We start from the raw sequence: 22545 nt of genomic DNA, 5'->3' as shown, positions 1-22545 counted from the left end.
AGTACCACTGTACAAAAACTAGTCACAGCAAGTACCACTGTACAGAAACAAGTCACAGCAAGTACCACTGTACAAAAACTAGTCACAGCAAGTACCACTGTACAGAAACAAGTCACAGCAAGTACCATTGTACAAAAACTAGTCACAGTAAGTACCATTATACAGATACAAGTCACAGTAAGTATACCACTGTACAGAAACTAGTCACAATAAGTACAAGCATACAGAAACCAGTCACAGTAAGTACCACTGTACAGAAAATTGTCACAGTAAGTACCACTGTACAGAAACTAGTCACAGCAAGTACCACTGTACAGAAACCAGTCACAGTAAGTACCACTGTACAGAAACTAGTCACAGCAAGTATGTACCTCTGTATAGAAACTAGAACTAGTCACAATATGCACCACTGTACAGAAACTAGTCACAGTAAGTGCCACTATAAAGAGACTAGTCACTATAAGTACCACTGTTACAGATACATGTACTAGAACTAGTCACAGCAAGTACCACTGTACATACTACTGTACAAAAACTAGTACTAGTCATTTTATAGAAACTGCAATTTTAGCCAAAACTGCAGACAAACAAACAAAAAAAACAAGATGTGTTTGTGAAACACTGATGTCCCTGTATGGCAACTTATAGCAAAGGTAACACTTTCTAAAATGCAAATCAAATATGTTGGTACCCAAAGTAAGGTGTTGTCTTGAGGAATATACCTGAGGAATATGAAAGCTCAAGCAACAACCATTGAATAGATATGGAAAAAGTTAAATTTTTTTTCAAAAGTAAGTCAATCATCAAGGTCAAAGTCAAATGGTCAAAATTAATGGTTATGCCCAAAGTTTAAATTTTTTCAAAAGTAGTTCAAACTCCAAGTCAAGGTCAATAGACTACAATTATTGGTATCCAAATGAAGGTCTTGTCACAAGGAATAGACAATTAAATGCCCCAGCACCAACTGTTCAAAAGTTATGGTCAAGGTTAAAGTTTTCCAAAAGTAGGTAAAACTCCAAGGTCAAGGTCAGTAGATTACAATTGTTGGTATCCAAAGGAAGGTCTTGTCACAAGGAATAGCCATGTTAAATATGAAAGCCCTAGCACCAACTGTTCAAAAGTTTGGCCAAGGTGAAAGTTTTTCAAAAGTAGGTCAAACTCCAAGGTCAATGTCAAAGGGTCAAAGTTGTTGGTATACAAAGGAAGGTCTTGTCACAAGGATTATACGTGTGAAGTATGAAAGCCCTAGCACTAATTGTTCTAAAGTAATGGCCAAGGTTAAAGTTTTTCAAAAGTAGGTCAAACTTCAAGGTCAAGGTCAAAGGGTCAAAGTTTTTGGTATCCAAAGGAAGGTCTTGTCACAAGGATTATACATATTAAGTATGAAAGCCCTAGTGCCAATTGTTCAATTGTAATGGCCAAGGTTAAAGTTTTTCAAAAGTAGGTCAAACTCCAAGGTCAAGGTAAAAGAGTCAAAGTTGTTGGTATCCAAAGGAAGGTCTTGTCACAAGGATTATACATGTGAAGTATGAAAGTCCTAGCACTAATTGTTCTAAAGTAATGGCCAAGGTTAAAGTTTTTCAAAAGTAGGTCAAACTTCAAGGTCAAGGTCAAAGGGTCAAAGTTGTTGGTATCCAAAGGAAGGTCTTGTCACAAGGATTATACATATTAAGTATGAAAGCCCTAGCACCAATTGTAATGGCCAAGGTTAAAGTTTTTCAAAAGTAGGTCAAACTCCAAGGTCAAGGTAAAAGAGTCAAAGTTGTTGGTATCCAAAGAAAGGTCTTGTCACAAGGAATACACATGTGAAATATGAAAGCCATTATGATAGCTCCAACCAATCAAAAGTTATGAGTAATGTTTAAGCTTTTGCGGACAAACAGACAGCAGACGAATGGACAGGACAAAAACTGTATGTCTCTGAATCTTCGATACAGGGGCATGACAAAAAAAAAAAAAAAACAAAGAAGCAGCTTGAACAAAACAGATGTACAACAGAAAACTAAATATACACTAAGATTTCATTTTTACATGATTTCACAAAAAATACTACTCACAAAATAAAATTACCCCTTTTTATGTCTTTATTGTTGAAATACATGTATAAAGTCTAAATCAACAGTCTTTTTGTGAATTCCTGTTGTCATGATTTGACATCTACAAGGCATTTTGTGATGTTAGTTACATGTACTTGTGTAAGATAAGGAATTCACACTAGTTTATCATGCATCACTCTGATACACTCTTTCTTCAGTTATTCCCTGTCAATGACAATTCTGATCAGTGCATTCAGGTTTGTTTCCAGTTCTTTCTGTTTTTTGCAGATGGCTAACCACAGCAGGTCCACCATAACATTTCAGTGGCAACCACACCACGAGAAGACCATTATTGAAGTGGAGCCACCATTTGGAGAACTTGGTAATAACACTTATCAACATAAGATAATTTAACAAAACATCCGATTTATTTAAGGAATGAAATTAAAAATTAACAAAGTTTATGTGTATAACATGGGTTCACCTGAGCTGAGAGTTCAATTGAACTTTTTTGATCAAAATTTGACTGTTGTCTATCATTGTCTCCATAGAATTTTTACGATTTTATCTTCTCCAGAATGATTGGGCAAATTTCAAACAAACTTGGAAAAGAGTACCCTCAGATAAAGGGAATTCAATTTTTTGCAATTTTTTTTTTCGAATGTAGTGCTACACTCTTTTCCAAGGGGAGATAATTAAGAAATAGTAAGAAATAGTGGGGGTATTTAAAATTCTTCTTGTCAAGAACCACTGAGCCAGAAAAGTTGAAACTTAGTGAAGATTTAATTAAATTTGTTCAAATCATGACACCTGGGGATAGGATGAGGCCACAATGGGCAATCAAATTTTTCCATAAGAATACATAGGAAAAGTACATGTATATCTTTGTATATAAAACTGAGCTCATTGGAAGTACCTGAGTAAAGACATAGACTATTCATCTTTGATTTTTATTGTATTTGATTCATATCTTTCAAACCAGATCTGTTTTTGGTCTATTTTGTAATTGGCTGCTTTCTTTCTTATTCATAATTTTTTTTTTTAAATGTTTATTCTAATTCAATTTTAATATTGAAGATTTATTTTGTTGTGAATAAAAGATAATAAAAATAAAAGCTTGCATCCTATTTATTGTAGACCCAGGAATGGCAATGGACCTGGAATTAAGCATCACAGGTTCAGAACCAGGCAAAGTGGACCAAACAATGTACTGCTATGTTATGAATTTAGACGAACCCCTCCATCTCCATGTGGAAGCAGAATTCAAGGTCAGTATTGGCTTTATATCACCTCTTTGTGTTTATACATGTTAAAACTTGGACTCTTGGTAGAGTAATTTCAAATGATTGTTCAAATATGTCACAATCTTAATCAGTATAGTTTATCTGTTTATCATTCAAATAAAGACTGATTATTAATAGATAGATATATATAATCTTATTTGATTATCTTCAGCTTGTAACATTTTTGGTAAGACTTTGGCTACAGTGAAAGTTTATGGTTTAAATTATTTTTTTCAAGTTTGTATTATTGAATGTAAAAAGTTGACCATTTAAAGTAATCCATTTGTTTCCACTGTTTGAGTTACATGGAATAGGGACACAGAAAGAAAATAAGTCCAGATTGTGTACCCTTTAGCTGGGGGTTTGCTTTCATGCTGAAAACTTTATTTTACATGTATGTTGTGCATTAGTGAGTAAAACAACATGCTTTTCTGAGTGAAGTTTTTCTATCAACCATCAGCATATCTCACTCACAGTTCATTTTTCCCTTTTCAATTCCCTGTTAAGAAACAATTGTCAAATTTCAATGAAACTTGGTATAAAGCATTCTTGGATAAAGAAAATTCATTTTATGAATTCATTCATTTTATAACACTTGCCCTTGAGCTTTTTAATTATATTTTACTGTTTTTCTGTTTGAATTTGAACATTGATTACTGCCAATACATTTTCTATCCTGAAAGCGGCTCATATTTAAAGATTCTACCTACTCTTTATAAGCATTAGATATGAAACAAAAATAGATCCATTGTAATTGCTTTTCTAAAGTGCATTATATGTAAGAGATATTTTTCCTTTGAATTTTTCATCTTTTATTGATCGTTTTTGTTGACAGTATCCAGAGCTTACAGTGGAGGAGCCTGAAGTTGACTTTGGTTTGGTGATAAATGTGATTCTTTTTTGTTGACCGTATCCAGAGATCGCAGTGGAGGAGCCTAAAGTTGACGTTGGTTTTGTGCTTTAACTGATCGTTTTTGTTGACCGTATCCAGAGATCACAGTGGGGGAGCCTGAAGTTGACTTTGGTTTGGGCTTTAACTGATCGTTTTTGTTGACAGGATCCAGAGATTGCAGTGGAGGAGCCTGATGTTGACTTTGGTTTGGTGCTTTAACTGATCGTTTTTGTTTACAGGATCCAGAGATCCCAGTGGAGGAGCCTGATGTTGACTTTTATTTTTGTGCTTTAACTGATCATTTTTGTTGACAGGGTCCAGAGATTGCAGTGGAGGAGCCTGATGTTGACTTTGGTTTGGTGCGACTTGGAGAATTTGTGACAAGGGAGATCACTCTGACAAACCTTGCACAGGTTGTGACAGTATGGAGTATACAGGATGTGTCTGATAATTACAGCAGTGAGGACTCAATGGTAACTTTTAAACAGATGTGGGAAAATTCATGGTTCTGTAATCCCCAACGGTTATATTGTGTGTTGAGGTGAAATTATGTCCTAACCATAATTTTTTTTAATGGAGAAACATTGGAAACCCACACTTGACATGAAAATTACTTATGATCTAAGGATGTGATGTAACCTTGACCAGGTCTAGGTTATTTTGGTAAGGTCAAGGTTACTCAGAAAAAGTATATTATTCTTGTCTCTGTCCATAACTTTGAAATGGAGAGATACTGGAAGTTCATACATTGCAGAAATAAAATTATTTATGACTTAAGGGCTGTGTCATGACCTTAACCCGATGTCCTTAGTACAAGTTCAAGGTCAGTGGTAGAAAATTCATTAGAAACCCAATGGCATACTTAATACAAAAATTTCTTATGACCTGAGGGTGTGTCCTTTTCTTGACTTAAGGTTATTTGGACAAGTTCATAATCACTGACTGAAAAAAAGTACAATTCCTTTCTGAGCCATATATTTATTAAGGACAAACATTGGAAACCAATTACAAGAAAAGATGGCTTATGACCTGAACATGTGCTATGACTTTGACCCAAGGTGAAGTCACTGGCAAAAAGGAGATTAGAAGAGTAAAATTTTTATCTGGGGAAAACTGTGGAATCATTAAAATTTGTAGGGGCCAATTTTTGTGGATTGCACATTGGAAACCAATTACAAGAAAAGATGGCTTATGACCTGAACATGTGCTATGACTTTGACCCAAGGTGAAGTCACTGGCAAAAAGGAGATTAGAAGAGTAAAATTTTTATCTGGGGAGAACTGTGGAATCATTAAAATTTGTAGGGGCCAATTTTTGTGGATTGCCTAACTTTTACAGGTTCTAGAGGATGTAATTTCTTGCATTCAGTCACATCTACAAAAAGAAAGATGACTCTTAAACATGTTTAAACCCAAATTATTTTTTCATTGAGGATGTGAATTCATGGATGCAGAGTAGCCACAAATTCCACAAATACTGAGCCACCACAATAAAGATTTCACAGTAGCTAGTCAATATCTTTGTAAGGGAAGAACATGAGAAGCTCATAATTGACATAAAAATTGCTAATGGCCAGAATATGTGCCCCTGGGGATTAATATCATTTGTGAGTTCACTCACAGTACCACTAGTTCTATACTGTACTCTTTAACATCTAGGTGTTTATTTTTAGCTATACTGGTCAGAGACCAGAAGAGCTTATGCAATAGTAAGGTGTCCATCGTCCATCCGTCTGTCTAGCTGTCTGTCTGTCCATCTGTCTGTAATCAATTATTCAAAATGCTACTCCTCCTACAGTTTTGGTCTGATTTCAATATAACTTGGCACACAAGTAGACTACACTAAGATACATAATTTAGTGCATCGGTTTTTGATTTTGATGAACGGTATTGCCATGGTTACTAAAAATAGAAATTTCTGTGAAATTCCTTTAAAACACTACTCCTCCTACAGTTTTGGTCTGATTTCAGTATAACTTGGCACACAAGTAGACTACACTAAGATACATAATTTAGTGCATTGGTTTTCGATTTCAATGAACGGTGTTGCCATGGTTACTAAAAATAGAAATTTCTGTGAAATTCCTTTGAAACGCTACTCCTCCTACAGTTTTTTTTCTGTTTTCAATATAACTTGGCACACAAGTAGACTACACTAAGATACATAATTAAGTGCATCGGTTTTTTGATTTTGATGAACGGTGTTGCCATGGTTACTAAAAATAGAAATTTCTGTGAAATTCCTTTAAAACGCTACTCCTCCTACAGTTTTGGTCTGATTTCAATCTAATTTGGCACACAATTAGAATACACTTAGATACATAATATGTATTTTGTTTTTTGATTTCTATGAATGGTGTTGTCATGGTTACTAAAAATAGAAATTTCTGTGAAATACTTTCAAAAAGCTACTCCTCCTACAGTTTTCGTTTGATTTCAATATAACTTGGCACAGAAGTAGACTACATTAAGATACATAATTCTAATTATTGCTGCATGCTTCTAAGTTTCAAATCCAAGTGCTACGTTTCCTTTGTTATATGTACAGACAAGTAGAGCTACAGTGTCATCAGAGACTTCTGGTTATTCAATATGTCAATAATGTTCATGTTTATTCCTACAGGCTGAGTGTGAGTTTAAATTCACCCCCTCTGGTGGTGAGTTAAAACCTCTGGAGAGGAAGAAGATCACCATAGAATTCAAGCCTTCTTCTGTTCACACACTTAAAGCCATCTTTGAAGTGCAGGTGGAAGATGGGAATAAAATGTGGGTTATAATCTGTATTAAATTTTCTTTTCTTAGTTTGATCATCACATACTGGTATTGTGCCATATCTAACAGAGGCTACTTCTTAATAAGTTAATTTTGCCTGTTTAATAGTCTGTTGACCATATTTGTGTTAATTTTTGATTTCCCTCTTTCTTCAGTAATGTTGCTGCCGTTGGGGACGTGCAGACTCCAGCTGTGTGCTTTTCCTCCTGTCAGATCTGCATGGATGAGGTTTATAAAGGAGTCCCTGTCAAGTACCAGGCAATCCTCATCAACCAAACTTTACTGCCATCTCAGTTTTCTCTGGGACAGGTTATTACATACATTTATCAGTCAATAATTTCAGTAAATACTTAATAAGTTGTTTCACCAAGAGTTGTGATTAATGTATTCATTAGACTAGCTGTATGTATGTAAATCAACTTTTATTTGTGTGCGAGAAATATGCACAACTTTTCAGACCTTGTTTTCCTTGTGAATATTTCATTGTATATTTATGTAGAATATTTCCTCAGCTGCATAAATTAATTGATTTCAAGATAACAAATTTCAAACAGAAATTTTTGCAAATAATAGTTGGTACTATAAGTAGCTTGTAATAACACCTATCTGTATTTAGATCATCAGAGGCATGATATTGTTTGTAGATCCCGTAAACAAACTTTTTTTCCATGGGGTCATAATTCTGCAGAATCACAATTTATGTTAAATCTGCAAGTCGTAGATTATGCAGATTTCTTGGATAGCCATTTATGTCTTAAATAAAATTTAATTTGTGACCATACAGAGAGTAAATTAATCCAACAAGGATAAAATAAGTCTACAGCATCAATACAGTTTTTCTTTAATTTTTGATGAAAATTTAAATGATGCCTATGTTACTATTAATTGTAGGTGGAGGGAACCCATACTGAAGATTGTGGTATAGAACTGGATGTTACCAGTGGTCTGCTCAACCCACGGGAGGAAAAACCCATAACAGTCAGCTTTGTAGCATACAAAGAGGTCTGATAATTTATATAACTTGTAAATCTCCTGAGTTTTACTGATGTACATAGCTGATGCTATTAAAAGTGTAGAATTATACAGCATTCAAAGACAAATCAGGTTGTGGGGCAGTTTAAATCAAAAATTAACATTGATAATATCTTGAAATTTCCTTCACACAAATGTTTTAGCTCATCTAAGGAACATTTTCTGATCAAAGTTTGTCAAGCAAATGTATCTTTCTTTGTATGTTTGTATAGTATTATAGTTTGTATAGTATGAATACATCCATATTTTCACAACTTACCTAACTTTTCTCCACAGAACTACAGTCAAACCCTGTTATCTTGAACTCGGTGGTTCAAAACTTCATTCGAGATATCAGGGGTAAAATACTTAAGAAAGGTTAAGGATAAACTTATTCAGTTTAGTTATATAAACATTTTTTTGTTTATTTTCATGACATTTCAAAAAAGTTTGTTTATAACAAGTGACCTTAAAATTGCTTGCTTTTGGAAATATTTTTAAGTGTATTGATGTAGAGGCATTTGTATGACAGGGTGAGTTTTCTGACCTTCGAATCCCATGTATGGTGGAGGGGATTGAGAGTCCTTTATACCTGGGTTTGTTCTGTGAGGTCAAGGGCCTGTCTGCTAACTTCAAGGTCTCCTCAAAAGGACACATGGCAAGGTAAAACATTATGTTTCATGTTGCAGAAATTCAGCACAACATAAAGCATCAAATCATGCATTTCACTTTTAAATTAGGAATAAATGTCCTCTCATTTGTTATTTGCAACCAGTAATGCTGATTTAACAGTCACAAACTGAGTTTTACCAGAGACATGTAAGCAGAGCTGATAAATGGATAATATAATTAATCTTATTTGAATGCAATATATGTATTTTGTTCAATTTTTGTGTCACCAGCAGAGCAGAGTGGCACATAGGGATCACTTTACCCAGCATCTGTCTGTCTGTGACACCCTATATCTCGAAAATTGTAAGAGGTATGGATTTGATATTTTGCACATATATAGGGTGGCACTTTGGCTTTTGTAAATTACCATGGTTATCGACCTTGACCTTTGATCTACTTTTCAAAATAGTTCATAGTGCCGATATACAGCAAATTTTTGACATTTAAAGGTTAAGTCTATGCTACTTAGCATGTGCACTGTTTGTTATAAGACAGTATGAATAATATCTGCATTAAAATTCACTTGACCTTGACCTTTTACCTACTTTGCAAAAAATACCCCAGGCAGTTTAATTTAACCTATGACTTTTGAATATTGAGAGGCAGGATTTTGATATTAGCATTTATAATTCATTTTTTATAATTATAATATGTATTCAACATTGTACATTTATTGCATGATAGTGAGGGAGACATGAAAATTTCTTCGCCCATGAAAAATCATATTCCCCGAGGGCAACGCTCGAGGGGAATATGATTTTTCATGGGCGAAGAAATCTTCATGTCTCCCGAACATTCATGCAATAAATTGTTTATTATACCGAATTAATCACAATGCAGGAATTATAAAGATGATCCAACGAATAAAGCAAACATGCATTTGATAAGAACAATATGAAACAGACGTAAGTTACACCACTAGCCGCTCGTTATTTGAAAAAAAAACATTCCAACGTGACAAGTTAGTGTGATTTTCACTCCAGTAACATTCAAACCCCACCCATGAAAACAGTATTCTAAATATTTACATTTTACACATTTAAATCGACACAATCAAACAATGATATAAACAATCTAACTCCTCAGTCGTTTAATTGTGACGTCACAATCGTGGAACACGACGTGAAACACGACTTTTTGTTGTAGGGCAAACAAGACGGTCACGTGACCTTCTCGACCAATCAGATTCTATTTTACTAGTGATTATTTATATATATGAGGTATAATAGTAAATAATGTTATTCTACATTTTTTTTGTTCATCTAATAAAAACGTCTGTATAGTATGAGCATTTATGGAAAGGGGAATAACTTTCCTTAAAATAGAAAATTGAGTTATTTCCCTTTTTTGTATGTCAATAAAATTGATCAATGTGGTAGTTTTTGACTTGATGCAGCAGTGCCTGAGAAACTATTGATTTTTTTGGCGCCTTATATTTAATATGTCGCAAAACATGATGTTTTGCTTCATTTTATTGTGACGTTGCAATCAACAGCTTAAATAACTATCATCAACTACACTTATTAAATTGCCTCAAACATCAGTGCATTAGCCAAATGCAGATTACAAAAGAGTTTCATTTCATAAACTTGTGCTATACATTTTGCATTTTGCAGTAATTTTTCTGCTGATCTACACCTGGACTTTGGTGAAGTTGAGGTAGGGTCTACTTCAAAGCTGTATCTCCACATCAGAAATGAGTCGGCCATTATGGCCCCTTACACTGTAGCTATAGAGTACTTTTCTGCTAAACCCCCCACCCCACCACAAGAACCTGTAGACAGAAACATGACCACTTGTCAGAGAAGGGCCCTTCTACAGAAGACCCCCAATCTTGCTGATCCTATGGCAAAGACCTCAGCAAGGGCAGCCAGTGGTAGGTCACACTCTCCTTTTATAGACTGGAGATTTCTTCAGCTCCTTAAAAACTGAAATCCAATCAATTGTCTTTTGTTGGCCAGGTAAATTAAAAATTACCACTGTATGACAATAATTTCTTGTTATTTACACAGATTCATACCGAATCATGCTGAGTCAAAATTTAGGAGCTGCATTTGTGCCTAGTCCTTCCACAGGAACATTGATGCCTTTTGGAGAGGAGATCATTGACGTGACATCTTTTTGTGATATGTGGGGCAAATACTCAGATATCATGACTGTCAAGGTCAGTGAGATTATTTCTGAAATTCAGTGAAGCGTCACTGTGTCAAACAGATTATCTGAACTATAAGATGAAAAACAGTTCATGCATGTTCATACAACTTAAAAGACTCTTAAGTTAGGAGTCTTAACTGATCAAATACAGTAATATTCTAATTCTATTGTTTCAGTTTGAATTTTATTGTTATTCATAAATTATGCTTTCAGTGCTTTTTTTTTTTATTTTTCAAGAGTTACATTATTTATTAGAGATCAAATCTTGTGAAATTGTATTGATACTGAATTTGACAGAAATTGCTGTATATTTGATTCAGCACTCAATCTATGAATTAAACAAAATAATTAAACTAGCACAACTCCAAAACTAAAATTTAAGTAAAATGATAAAATGCCAAATCAAATATGAGTCATTGTTTTGTTGATCTGTCTTTATCATTTACTTTATGGCCTAACTTTGTCTCAGTTTTGTAAGCATTGATCATTGTTAATATATAGCCTCTATTTAATGTTGCAGGTGGGAGACATGTCTGCAGTTTCCATTCCTATTAGCATGACCGCTGTGGGCTGTCCACTCAAATTCCAAATGACTGCAGCTCAGCCTGACCAGAAACCCATCATCAGGTAAATTTTCTGGTGTCTTAGTAAGTGTAGAAGTTGTGAAATGTAGAATATTATACTGTACATGTACCGGTTCATGAAAATTGAAAAATTTCAAATAGGTTGCTGGATTATATTGAACACTATAATATGTTTTGTGATTTGTTTTGATTGCAGATATTACATTGCAGGTCATCATATTAATCATAGAGAAGAGCTGATATGAGCCGGAGTGAAAAGCAGACCATTGGTCCAGTCAATTTATCAATAAATGTCAAACTATTTGCAACAAAAATTATTAGTCAATATTAATAAAATCTAATATGCTTTCCCTTCATTAGATTTTTCTAAGATTTTTTACTTCTATTTTGTAAATGTTAAATTTCACCTATCATGTATATATATATATATATATATATATATATATATATATATATATATATATATATATATATATATATATACACATATATATATATATAAAATAATTTCTGTTGCAATTACTTGTAGTTTGATGTTGGGCCTACATTTTAGCTAAAATTGACTGGACTATACATATACTTGCACTGACTTAAAATTCCTCCTAAGATCTGTCATTATTCTCTAGGTTTGGTACTCATGTTTCCGGGGTAGCCCCTACTAACAGAACAATGAGGGTCAACAATACCAGTCCTTTTGGTAAGGATAACTTTGATTAATACAGATCTGTTTTTTCAGATCAAAACTTAAAGTTGATCTCTATATTAATTATAATGTCAAATATGAAGCATAATGAATTTCTGTTTGGAATATCTATAAGGATTAGATTATACATGGATAGTAATAAACCCAGTAATCCTCTCAAGAGATGTGTGACATCTGTATCCCATACACACCCTAGTCATACCAATAATCAGAGGTGGAATGGGTATTTTAGAACCAAACCTAAAGAGCTGTCCAGCGAATCTGCATGAGTCTTAAACAGTCCAGGAGAAACATTGCCATGTTCAGCAATGTGCTAAAATCTCAAGATCAAGATCTAACAAATTAATTATCAGTTCCACTCTTTGGTATATTTGGAAGTAGCTTGTATGACTGCTCTGTGTCTAACATGACAGGAATGACATGAAATTTTCTGCTCAAGAACAACAAAACTATTTGTTATATTGATATGGAAGGTTTAAAATTCAAGCCTCCTCCCCTGTATACTTTTCAATGCTGAACAGTAGCCCCTTTCACAAAAAATCTTGTGACTAAGGTTAAAATTTGACATTTCGGTAATTTCTTCCTTTTAAAAATTTATCAATTTTATATTAAGTTTTATTTTTTATGTATTCAAATGTAATTAAATTGTAAGATTTTTTGAAACCAACTATAGCTGAGATAAGAGAATTGGAAAAAAATTGTCTCAGTCATTAGATATTTTGTGAAAAGGTCCACTGATTTGTGCTTTTTCCTAGCCAATTTGCTCAGGCGAGTGATGTGGCCCATGGGCCTCTTGTTTTCCATGTGTCAATGCTGGCACGTTTTCTCTATTGTACTCAGATTTGCGGGTAGACTGGAGTATATTCAATGTGGAGAAAGATGACAAGAAAACTCTGGATCTGCTTGTGACGTATGGGGAAGCTTTCCCCAAACTGGACAATAGAGGCAAGGAAATTGTACCTCCCTGGGAAGGTAGGTTTCATAGGTCCTTCTTAATACACTAAAAGAAAAATTATTTAAAAAAAAAAATCTATATATTGAAACAATGCAATGATTGTTAATAATGCTTCACCTTTGATGCTTTTTTTTAATTATATGTAAATCTCCTTTATTACTTTGGATCATTTGATATAGGGTCAGGGGCATTAACATGCTTTTGAGATTGATGGAAGTGATATGGTCTTTAATTTTGCAAATATTTTGAAGGAGAAAATACTTGGCACACAGATGTCTTTTTCTTCCCATACCTACGGTGAAAATTCTGATGAATATAATACATGTATATGAAAAATAAGAAAATTATTTTGAAGGTCCTTAAAATGTGATTTTGACACCAGCAACTCTTAATAAAATCTTTTTTTTTCTTAGAGAATCAAAAAATTGCATAAATTTACAAACATTTTATGCTTTGTCACTGTTTGAAATATAAATTTATGTTAATTTATAATTTACGCTCATATTTCATTCAGAGAGTTTTACTTTTCTTTGGAGAGGTGTCAAATGGGATCATCTGAGGAATTTTGATAATAAATTTAGTGATGAAGTCTGCATTGTATGTGATCTCACCATTTGTGACAAAGCCAGAAAATCATTTTAAAGTACAGATAAACCTGTCTAATCAGCCAGGCACTGGGAGACAAAATTTAATATGCTGGAATAAACAGGGGATCAGATTGTACAGGTTAAAGAACATGAAAAATAGTCATGTGGGAACGGAAATAATTTCAGAATGCAGATTACAGTGAAACAGATCGCACAGGTGTATAGGATTAGATAGTTAACACTGTATATAAGTATCAACTACATTAAACTTATATCCCAGTGAAAAATATGCAAAATTGTAAACCTAATCACTTTCATAATGTTAACATTAATTTAGTGGCCAGGGATAAATAGAAAACATTAATTTATTCTTCAGTAGTTAAAACAATTTTCCTTCAGTATATCTTACACAGGGGTGAAAAGAAGTTAACATGTGAACATTTCTGCTTGGCTTTTGTACATGTAATTACATCTAACATGGAAATCTTTGTATGTTATGTGAAGCAATAGGATACTTATAGATTAATTCCTGTGTTCCACTAGAGTATACAATATGACAGAGTTGATTCACAATGAAATGTTCATGCATGAAATTCCTTTCTTGTGTAGTTAGCATGAATAACCTCCATGTGTAAATTTCCAGCCTTTGTTTTATATATATTGCATGGTGCGGGATGATGTCTAAATTTTCTGTGTGTAACTTTTGTACTCAGGTGAAGAAGTCTTTGGTAAGTCTGTGTGACATCTACACTGACTGCTCAATCCTACTAATTAATCATGTACTAATTGTCATACATGTAATCAGACATACTCTAACTTACTCTGCACTTTGTTGTATACCATATGTATTGTGCGCATTCACAGGAAATTTATCATTAGTATTTATAAACAAGCAAGAAGTATATACAGATTATTATAAATTACCTGAAAATCACCATAAAGAAGACTGGTTTCCTGCAATAAGGTGCGTCAGTTTGATGAACTGATGCACACCTATTCGGAACACCTAGCAATTCTTTTAATCTTATGAAAACTTCTGAGATGTTCCAAATAAAATTATGAATATTCATTATGCAGCTCAGTTAAAGTTACTCTATTAGAGAACGGGGCCTAATTTATATGGGAAATTAGTACATGTATAAACTTGTCATTATGATGTCATGTACATGTAAAATTTGACACACTTAATATGCAGTGAGAGGCGGATCACATTACTTTTTCACTGTAAAAATTGTGTTTATAATTAAAAAAGACTTTATCCCTTGCAATATTACCTTTATGTCCATCTTTTTTTTCTACCAAGATTTATGCTTAAGAATTGAGTGTGTAACCTAAAATTGGTAAATTCTGCATTAAGTTGGAGTAAGTGTTCCATAAAATGGTTTAAAATTAATTTTTTAAAAAATTCAGAAATTGGACAAAATTATAACCTTCCAGTTTCTTTAGTACATACTGTCACTTTTCAATTAATAGTTCATGATTACAGTTGATTGATTTTGAATTATTACAGTGTTCTAAGAGCCATCCAAAAACAAGGGAACCAAAAGGCTCTTTTGACTATACCTTATTCTTTGAATAAGACCATTGCCATTGAATAAGACAAGAAACAATACCTGATACTGTATTATGATTTTATTTGAAGAATTATTTCAATAATTTTAACCTTGAAAATTAAGAATTCCTCCCAACATATCAAAAAGCAAGAACAAAAAAAACAATTAAAAAATAATAATAATAAAAAAAACTATTACTTAGAATTAATAGTGTTGTAACATTTATGTAAGAGAGCCATGCAGATACAGGTCCCATCAAATAAGTGTCATAAAATGTATATTGGAGTCCTTTTGGTGAGTTTTATATTCTATCACAATTACTGTACTAACATATCAACCAGTCTAATTATTGCATGATGGGTGCCTGCATGCCAAGTATTGTTTTTGTTTATTTTACAGTGTAACTGCATGTGTCCTTTTGTCCTGTTTTATTTTTTATTTTTTTTTTTTTCCTTTTGATGTAATGATGTCTTTGATTGTTACATTAAGGTTAATCATTGCATTCATGTGTCTGACTAGACATATTACACTGATTCTTTTAGTGCCAAAACCTGTGAAGAGACAACCCTCAGACTTTTTACCAAACACTCCATCCACCTCGGCTGGATCCACCCGTACACAAGTCAGTACTAAAACATCACAACCCATCCCTACAGAAGCAGAGCTGATGGCCAAGAGGATTCCCATTGTGTCTGTGTTTTACCAGGCCCATGAGGGTGTGCCAGCTGAGGCTCCATACAGTGTTAAAACAAAACAGCTGGTAAGCAGCTACTCCTAGGTCCTAAATGTTCTACCACCTACGTTTTTAAAGCAATTTATTATATGGACATTGACACAGGTAAACTTTGAGGCCCATGGGCCTCTTGGTGAGTGTTAATAATCTATGGTGATATGCTACTGGTTTCACCCAGTCTCTGCTTTGTCTTATATTCTACGCAATTTAACCATTACATCCATATTCTTCTTCGTCCACTTCTTCCAACAGGATTAAAAACTACATCTTTACAACCAAATCTGTATTTACAGCATAGTTAATTACAAATATGATTTAGGTTCAAAAAAACCCTTAAGTTCATGTTAAATTAACAAGTTCTGATCAATTTAGTCCACAGAAATAAGAAACAAGATGTGTTTGTGAAACACTGATGCCCCCATATGGTAGCTTAAGATGAAGTTTAAAGTTTCTCAAATGCAGTCAAACTTCCAAGGTCAAGCAATCAAAAAATGTTGTTACCCAAAGAAAGGATTTGTGTCAATGGATAAACCTGGTAAATATGAAAGCTTAACCACCAATTATTCAAGAGTTATCCTCAAGGTTAATGTTTTCTAAAAGTGGCAAACTCCAAAGTCAAAGGTCAAAATTAATGGTACGCAGGGGAAGACTTTGTCATAAGAAATACACATACAAAATATAAAAGCCCTAGCACCAACTGTTCAAAAGTAATGGCAAAGATTAAAGTTTTTCAAAAGTAGGTTAAACTCAAAGGTCAAAAGGTCAAATATGTTGGTACCCAAAGGAAGGTCTTGTCACAAGGAATACACATGTGAAATATGAAAGCCATAGCTCTGACCAATCAAAAGTTATGGGCAATGTTAAAGTTTTTGCAGACAAACAGACAGCACAGACAAACAGACAACTAGACAGATGGACAGACAGGACAAAAACTATATACCCCTGAATCTTCAATTATGGGGGCATAAAAATAAACAAAAAAAAAATAAACATTTCAAGACAATACTGGTAATAATAAAGTCAAGATAACCACAATGTCTTCATTTAGGTTATCCCAGCCAGAGGCTTTGCAAGTGTAAACTTTACTTTCACACCATTCCCAACAGAAGAAGTGATCAAGGACATGGATTGTTATGGCTTTGCCCTAGGTTACATGAGCTTGGATAAGGTAATATATATATATATATATATATATATATATATATATATATATATATATATATATATATATATATATATATATATATATATATATATAGTACTTTAATATAATATTCTGTACTGCAGCAAATAATTTTCTCTGCAAAACATGGGTCTGAAATTGTCTCTTTACTTGCAAAGTTGCAGACAACTTACTACATTAATGATTATTACTTCCTGCAAAACTTATGAAGATCAAAATATGGTCTCATGTTTGTACTTCAATGTATATGATTTGGAAGGGCAGTTTGAAAAAGAGGCTTTAGATATCTTGCGAAGTTACATGTTGCTTTTATAAACAGGGAGCTTATGTGGAAGGTAAAGTGGAGAGAGGTCAAGTATACAATGTGGATCCATTAAAATTAGAAATGACAGCCCACATCAAACCAGCACTGTAAGTCTACATTAAAGCTTTCAGATATATATGTCACTTTCCTATACTTATCTAACTGTATTTCAAGTACAACAGCAAGATTTAATTTTGTCATGATTTTAGATTGACCATTGAGTGTCATGATGATGAAGGTATGAGGTACAGATCAGCCATGAGTGATCTGCTACAGGCAGAAGGCCAGGTGAGTTATTGACAATAATGATAGGTAAATCAATAAAAAGATGTAGTGCTACATTCTATGTCTACAAGTGATTGCTTGCCTCAGTCTCTCAGGAAAGAACTTGATCTAGAGAAAAAAAAATTCTTCTAGATATAATTATACAAAAGTATACACTGTCAGAGAAATTTAATCTCTATTCTAAAACTGAAATATGACCGAGTCCTTTTGGTACTGTAGATCGTGAAATATTTTCAACACCTTATTTTTGCGCTAGATGTTGTGGAAAAAGTTAATGAATTGAAGTCTTAAGAAAATGCTCCTTACCATATTAATATGTATGTTGAAATGTATCTCATTCAAGGACATTTCACCAAGGCCAGTGGGGAAAAGTAGGAGTTTTTTTTTTGCTTATGTTAAGAGTTTGTTACAGAGAAGCCTAAGGAGCTTGCTTGTATGTAATATTTATATGTATGTGTATGTAATACATCTTGTAATCAGATAACCATCATGTAAGAAATGATAGATTACAAAGTGTTAATTCTTCGTATTAAATGTACATCACTGATAGATTACAAAGTGTTAATTCTTTGTATTACATGTACATCACTTTTAGATTACAAAGTGTTAATTCTTTGTATTACATGTACATCACTGATAGATTACAAAGTGTTAATTCTTTGTATTGCATGTACATCACTGATAGATTACAAAGTGTTAATTCTTTGTATTACATGTACATCACTGATAGATTACAAAGTGTTAATTCTTTGTATTACATGTACATCACTTTTAGATTACAAAGTGTTAATTCTTTGTATTACATGTACATCACTTTTAGATTACAAAGTGTTAATTCTTTGTATTACATGTACATCACTTTTAGATTACAAAGTGTTAATTCTTTATATTACATGTACATCACTTTTACACCAAGGTAACCTAGTTTTAACTCTCTGATGTTGGTTTCCAGTTTTTCTTCTGTGTTTGTGGATCAAATGTTCAAACTTTTGTCTTTTGCATTACTATTTTTTCTACCTATGAAAGTAGTGGAGTTCTGTTTGTCTGCTTTGTTCAGGTATCCAGTGAGAGTTTAAGAATCAGCACTGCAATGCTGTCCAACAACACAGAGACCCCTCTAGTATTCAGGATGATGACCACCAAGCCATTCTTAATGGTGGATGTTGATCCCTCTACCAATGAGGAATTGTCTGATAGAACAACAGCTACTCAGATGCAGACTCTACGACCTAACCATAACCTTATTGTAATTCATTTATCTTTAGTAGCTCACCTGAGCTGGAAAGTTTCAGTGAGCTTTTCTGATCATATTTTGTCCTGCGTCAGACTGTCTAACCATCTGTAAACTTTTCACATTTTCGACTTCTTCTCCAGAACAATTAGGCCAATTTCAACCAAACTTGCCACAAAGTATCCTTGACTGAAGGAAATTCAAGCTAAAGTTTTTGCAAATAAAGGGCCCTGCCCTCTTGAAAGGGAAGATAACCAATAAAGTAAAAGAACGGTGGGTGTGTTAAAAAATCTTCTCTAAAATCACTGGGCTAGAAAAGAAAACATGGAATACAGATGTAGCTTTCTGACATACCAAAGATTCAGATTTGTTTGAAGCAATTGCTCCCCTTGGAAAAGGTTGGGGCCACAACAGAAGATCAAAGTTTATCATGGGAATATGTAGGTCAAAATCTTTTAAAAAAAAATCTTCTTCTCAATAACAGTAGGGTCTTGATTGGTAATATTAGTCAGCAAGCATCTGTGGGTAGTGTAGATATAACTTTCTTCAACTAATGTTCAATGGGGGTAGGGTTGGGCCACAATAGGAAATCAAAGTTTTACATGGGAATATGTAGAAATTTGAAGAAAAAAAATCTCAATATAAGCTGAACCCTGCTAAGTTATATTAATCTGTATATGCCATAAGAAAGTGTGGATTTAAATTTGTTCAAACCTGGCCCCAGAGTGTAGGGTTGGACTACAATATGATAGCAATGTTTTATATAAGTATAGGAAAAAAAAATCTTAAACAACTTCTTGCAAAGAACAGTGGGGCTTTGATTAGTCATATTACTACACTAGTATTTTCAAGTCGTGTAGGTTCAAGTTTGTTCAAATCATGGCCCCCAGAGGTTGAGTGCATGAACGGTAATAAATAGGAAACAATTTAAAGCTTAACATAGGAATATATGTATATGGAAAAATCTTTAAAAACCTTCAAATCACAAACAGTATATAGGGTCATGATTAGTGATATTAAAATGCAAACACCATCAAGTTATTTAGATTTATAATCCCTGGGGGGAAAAAATCTTATTTAACAAATTTAAGCTTCTTGTAAAGAACAACATGTTCATGATTTGTCATATTAATATTCAAGCATCCGCAGGTAGCTTAGGTCCAAGTTTTTTCAAACCATTGCCCCCCCCCCCTCCCCCCAGGGCTAGGGTTGGGCCAATGTTTTGAAGAAATAGCAGGGCTAAGGAGACTCAAGTGAGCTTCCTTGTCAATGAGCCTCTTGTTTTCTTAAAATGTGTATTGCAAAATCAGTCAATAGATGTACTCCCTCATGAAATCTGTTGATTTAGCCTTACAGTGTCTAATAATGTTATCCATAAAAAGAATTTTTAGATAATAAAAAATGTACAGGAATTGTAACTTTCTGGTTATTTTACATCCATGCAGGTACAAGTGGCCTTCCAGACCAGCCTTGACCTCCTCCCACTGAATGAAGGGTCACGCTTGTCAACTGCTGATACTGCAGATACAAATGTCACAGAAGGACAGAAATTAGAAATCCAGGACAACCTTGTTATAGAATTTAACAACTCCACTACACAGGTATTTCTATCATTGTTCCACAAGAATGAATCAAATTTATTTTTGTTGGGAGCATTTCGCCAAAGGTAATACAGTCAAAAGGGATAGAGAATTTTAGTATTTTTATGCCCCGCCATGAATATGGCCGGGGCATATAGTGTTTGTCATGTCTGTCTTCCATCTTTTCGTCCTTCCGTCTGTCCTTCCATCACACTTTGCATTTAGCTCTGTTCAAAGCTCAGTTTCTCAGAAACTATACAAGAAATTTTTATCAAATTTCATATGCTGATGGATATTGAAGAGAGCTATGCAACTGCATCAACATTTTTTGACCTTGACCTTTCCTTTGACCTTGACCTCACTTTTCTTAAATTAGTGTTTAGCTCAGTTTTAAAGATACCATTCAAGATAGTGTAATCAAACTTCATATGTTGATACATACTGATGTAAGCTATTCAACTGCATCAACATTTCATACACTAATACGAATTTTCATGTTGCATTACTAATATACCCTCGGCGGGGCATTCATGTCCTATGGACATATTTCTAGTATGACTTTTTTTTGGAATTTGATTAAACCATGTAGAAATATTTACTCATTGAATAGTTTAAATTTTCTGAAAATGACCAGAATCTTAGGGTTCCATGCACTAACATGTATATTTACCAAGAAATACTGAAATGCATTCATTGTTTAAGCCTGATTCTTTCTATTACCAATTAGAGAATTCTTCAGAGCTCTCTCTGATCTCGCTGTGTTGATAAAATACCAATTTCCTTTATGCTGAATCTGCATGTCTACCTTCATAAAGGCTATAATATATCAACTGTAAAAAAAAAAAGTAATAGAATCTAATTATGAAAAAATCTAATAGAATCTAATCTGTTTATATGCTACCATGTTCCAAATTTATTAATGAATTACAATCAAATTGAATTACAATCAAAGTTGAGCATATCAGAGGTAGTCTAATGATATAATTATGGAAAAATGAGTTCAATAATGAGTCATAATTCCTATAAAAAGGTTGAAATTCCAGAAATGTATGCACTCCTCTTTATACTTAACAATAACTCAAGTCAAGAGGGACAAAATCTCTTAAAAACTTAGACTACATTTATAATTATCAGTGTGCAAAATAATAATCCATTATCTCTCAAGTTTCATTGAAAAATGTTTCAGATAACAAATTTCAGTGATTTTTCAGTCAGTAATAGCCATTACTCAGACAAAAGAGTTGACATCCTAGCTATAATGACAGCTAATGTTGATCTGCAATCTGCAAAACTGAAGTATGGTAGTATTGACACCTCAAAATTTGATCCTAAATTGTTCAGAAAAATTGTACATTTCAGTCAATAAATGGCCATAGTTCCAGTGAAAAAGGTTAAAATTCCCTGAAATGGAAAGCTTCCTCTGCTATACAGCTGCTTTGGTCTTTTATTAACATAGTAGTATATGAAATCTTAAAAAATCCCATGAAATAAAGCTTGATCTTTAAAAGTTAACTCTTTTTTAATGCAACTGTTACTCAAACTTTAGTTTAACCTATATACCTTAATTAAATGTTTCTTTGATTATAGTCAGTGACTCAGTGTTCAGCATTCCAGATACAGACTCCTGTTTTCCTATTTGTAGAGAATTCCTCTGTATGCCACTTTATCCCTGCCTCAGATGGAACTGTCAACAGAATCCCTTGACTTTGGTACATGTCTGGTGGGTCAGAGACGTGAACGACAGATCATCATTTATAACAGAACAGCCTCTCACTCGTATTGGACCTCCTACATGGGTATATTACTCCCCTGTTATAGTTCAATGTTCTCTAATGTTTTAAAGTACATTATACTAAGTTGTTCTCTGATAAAAAAAAGTAATAACAACTTGTTTTAACCTGCACTGGTACTGATTAAGAGGCAGTCCACCAGAAAACCAGGCAGTTTTGTATTAATAGGCGGCACATCGAATGTGACGAATATTTGATATTTTATTGAAAATGATATTAATGTAGTCCATATGGAATA

At 33.6% G+C, this 22545-nt stretch overlaps 1 protein-coding gene across 2 annotated transcripts in view; it reads left to right on the top strand.

Annotated features, from left to right (window-relative positions):
- The window catches only part of LOC133188449 (deleted in lung and esophageal cancer protein 1-like), a 50732-nt gene that overhangs the window by 21033 nt on the left and 7154 nt on the right, over window positions 1-22545 (top strand). For both annotated transcript variants that reach the window (XM_061323884.1, XM_061323885.1), the window contains exons 15-33: window positions 2325-2418; window positions 3174-3304; window positions 4526-4684; window positions 6834-6976; window positions 7138-7291; window positions 7874-7984; window positions 8526-8656; window positions 10282-10541; window positions 10678-10829; window positions 11340-11446; window positions 12030-12100; window positions 12947-13078; window positions 15744-15961; window positions 16983-17102; window positions 17437-17528; window positions 17631-17709; window positions 18764-18952; window positions 20383-20538; window positions 22160-22313. In XM_061323884.1, coding sequence (XP_061179868.1) covers window positions 2325-2418; window positions 3174-3304; window positions 4526-4684; window positions 6834-6976; window positions 7138-7291; window positions 7874-7984; window positions 8526-8656; window positions 10282-10541; window positions 10678-10829; window positions 11340-11446; window positions 12030-12100; window positions 12947-13078; window positions 15744-15961; window positions 16983-17102; window positions 17437-17528; window positions 17631-17709; window positions 18764-18952; window positions 20383-20538; window positions 22160-22313 — 2653 coding nt within the window. The remainder of the gene's footprint in view (window positions 1-2324; window positions 2419-3173; window positions 3305-4525; window positions 4685-6833; window positions 6977-7137; window positions 7292-7873; window positions 7985-8525; window positions 8657-10281; window positions 10542-10677; window positions 10830-11339; window positions 11447-12029; window positions 12101-12946; window positions 13079-15743; window positions 15962-16982; window positions 17103-17436; window positions 17529-17630; window positions 17710-18763; window positions 18953-20382; window positions 20539-22159; window positions 22314-22545) is intronic.

This window comes from Saccostrea echinata, unplaced genomic scaffold (genome assembly GCF_033153115.1).
Source record: "Saccostrea echinata isolate AGI-Se365-2 ecotype Australia unplaced genomic scaffold, CSIRO_AGI_Sech_v1 ptg000016l, whole genome shotgun sequence".
Taxonomy (NCBI): domain Eukaryota; kingdom Metazoa; phylum Mollusca; class Bivalvia; order Ostreida; family Ostreidae; genus Saccostrea; species Saccostrea echinata.
This window is presented reverse-complemented; position numbering and strand designations above follow the sequence as displayed.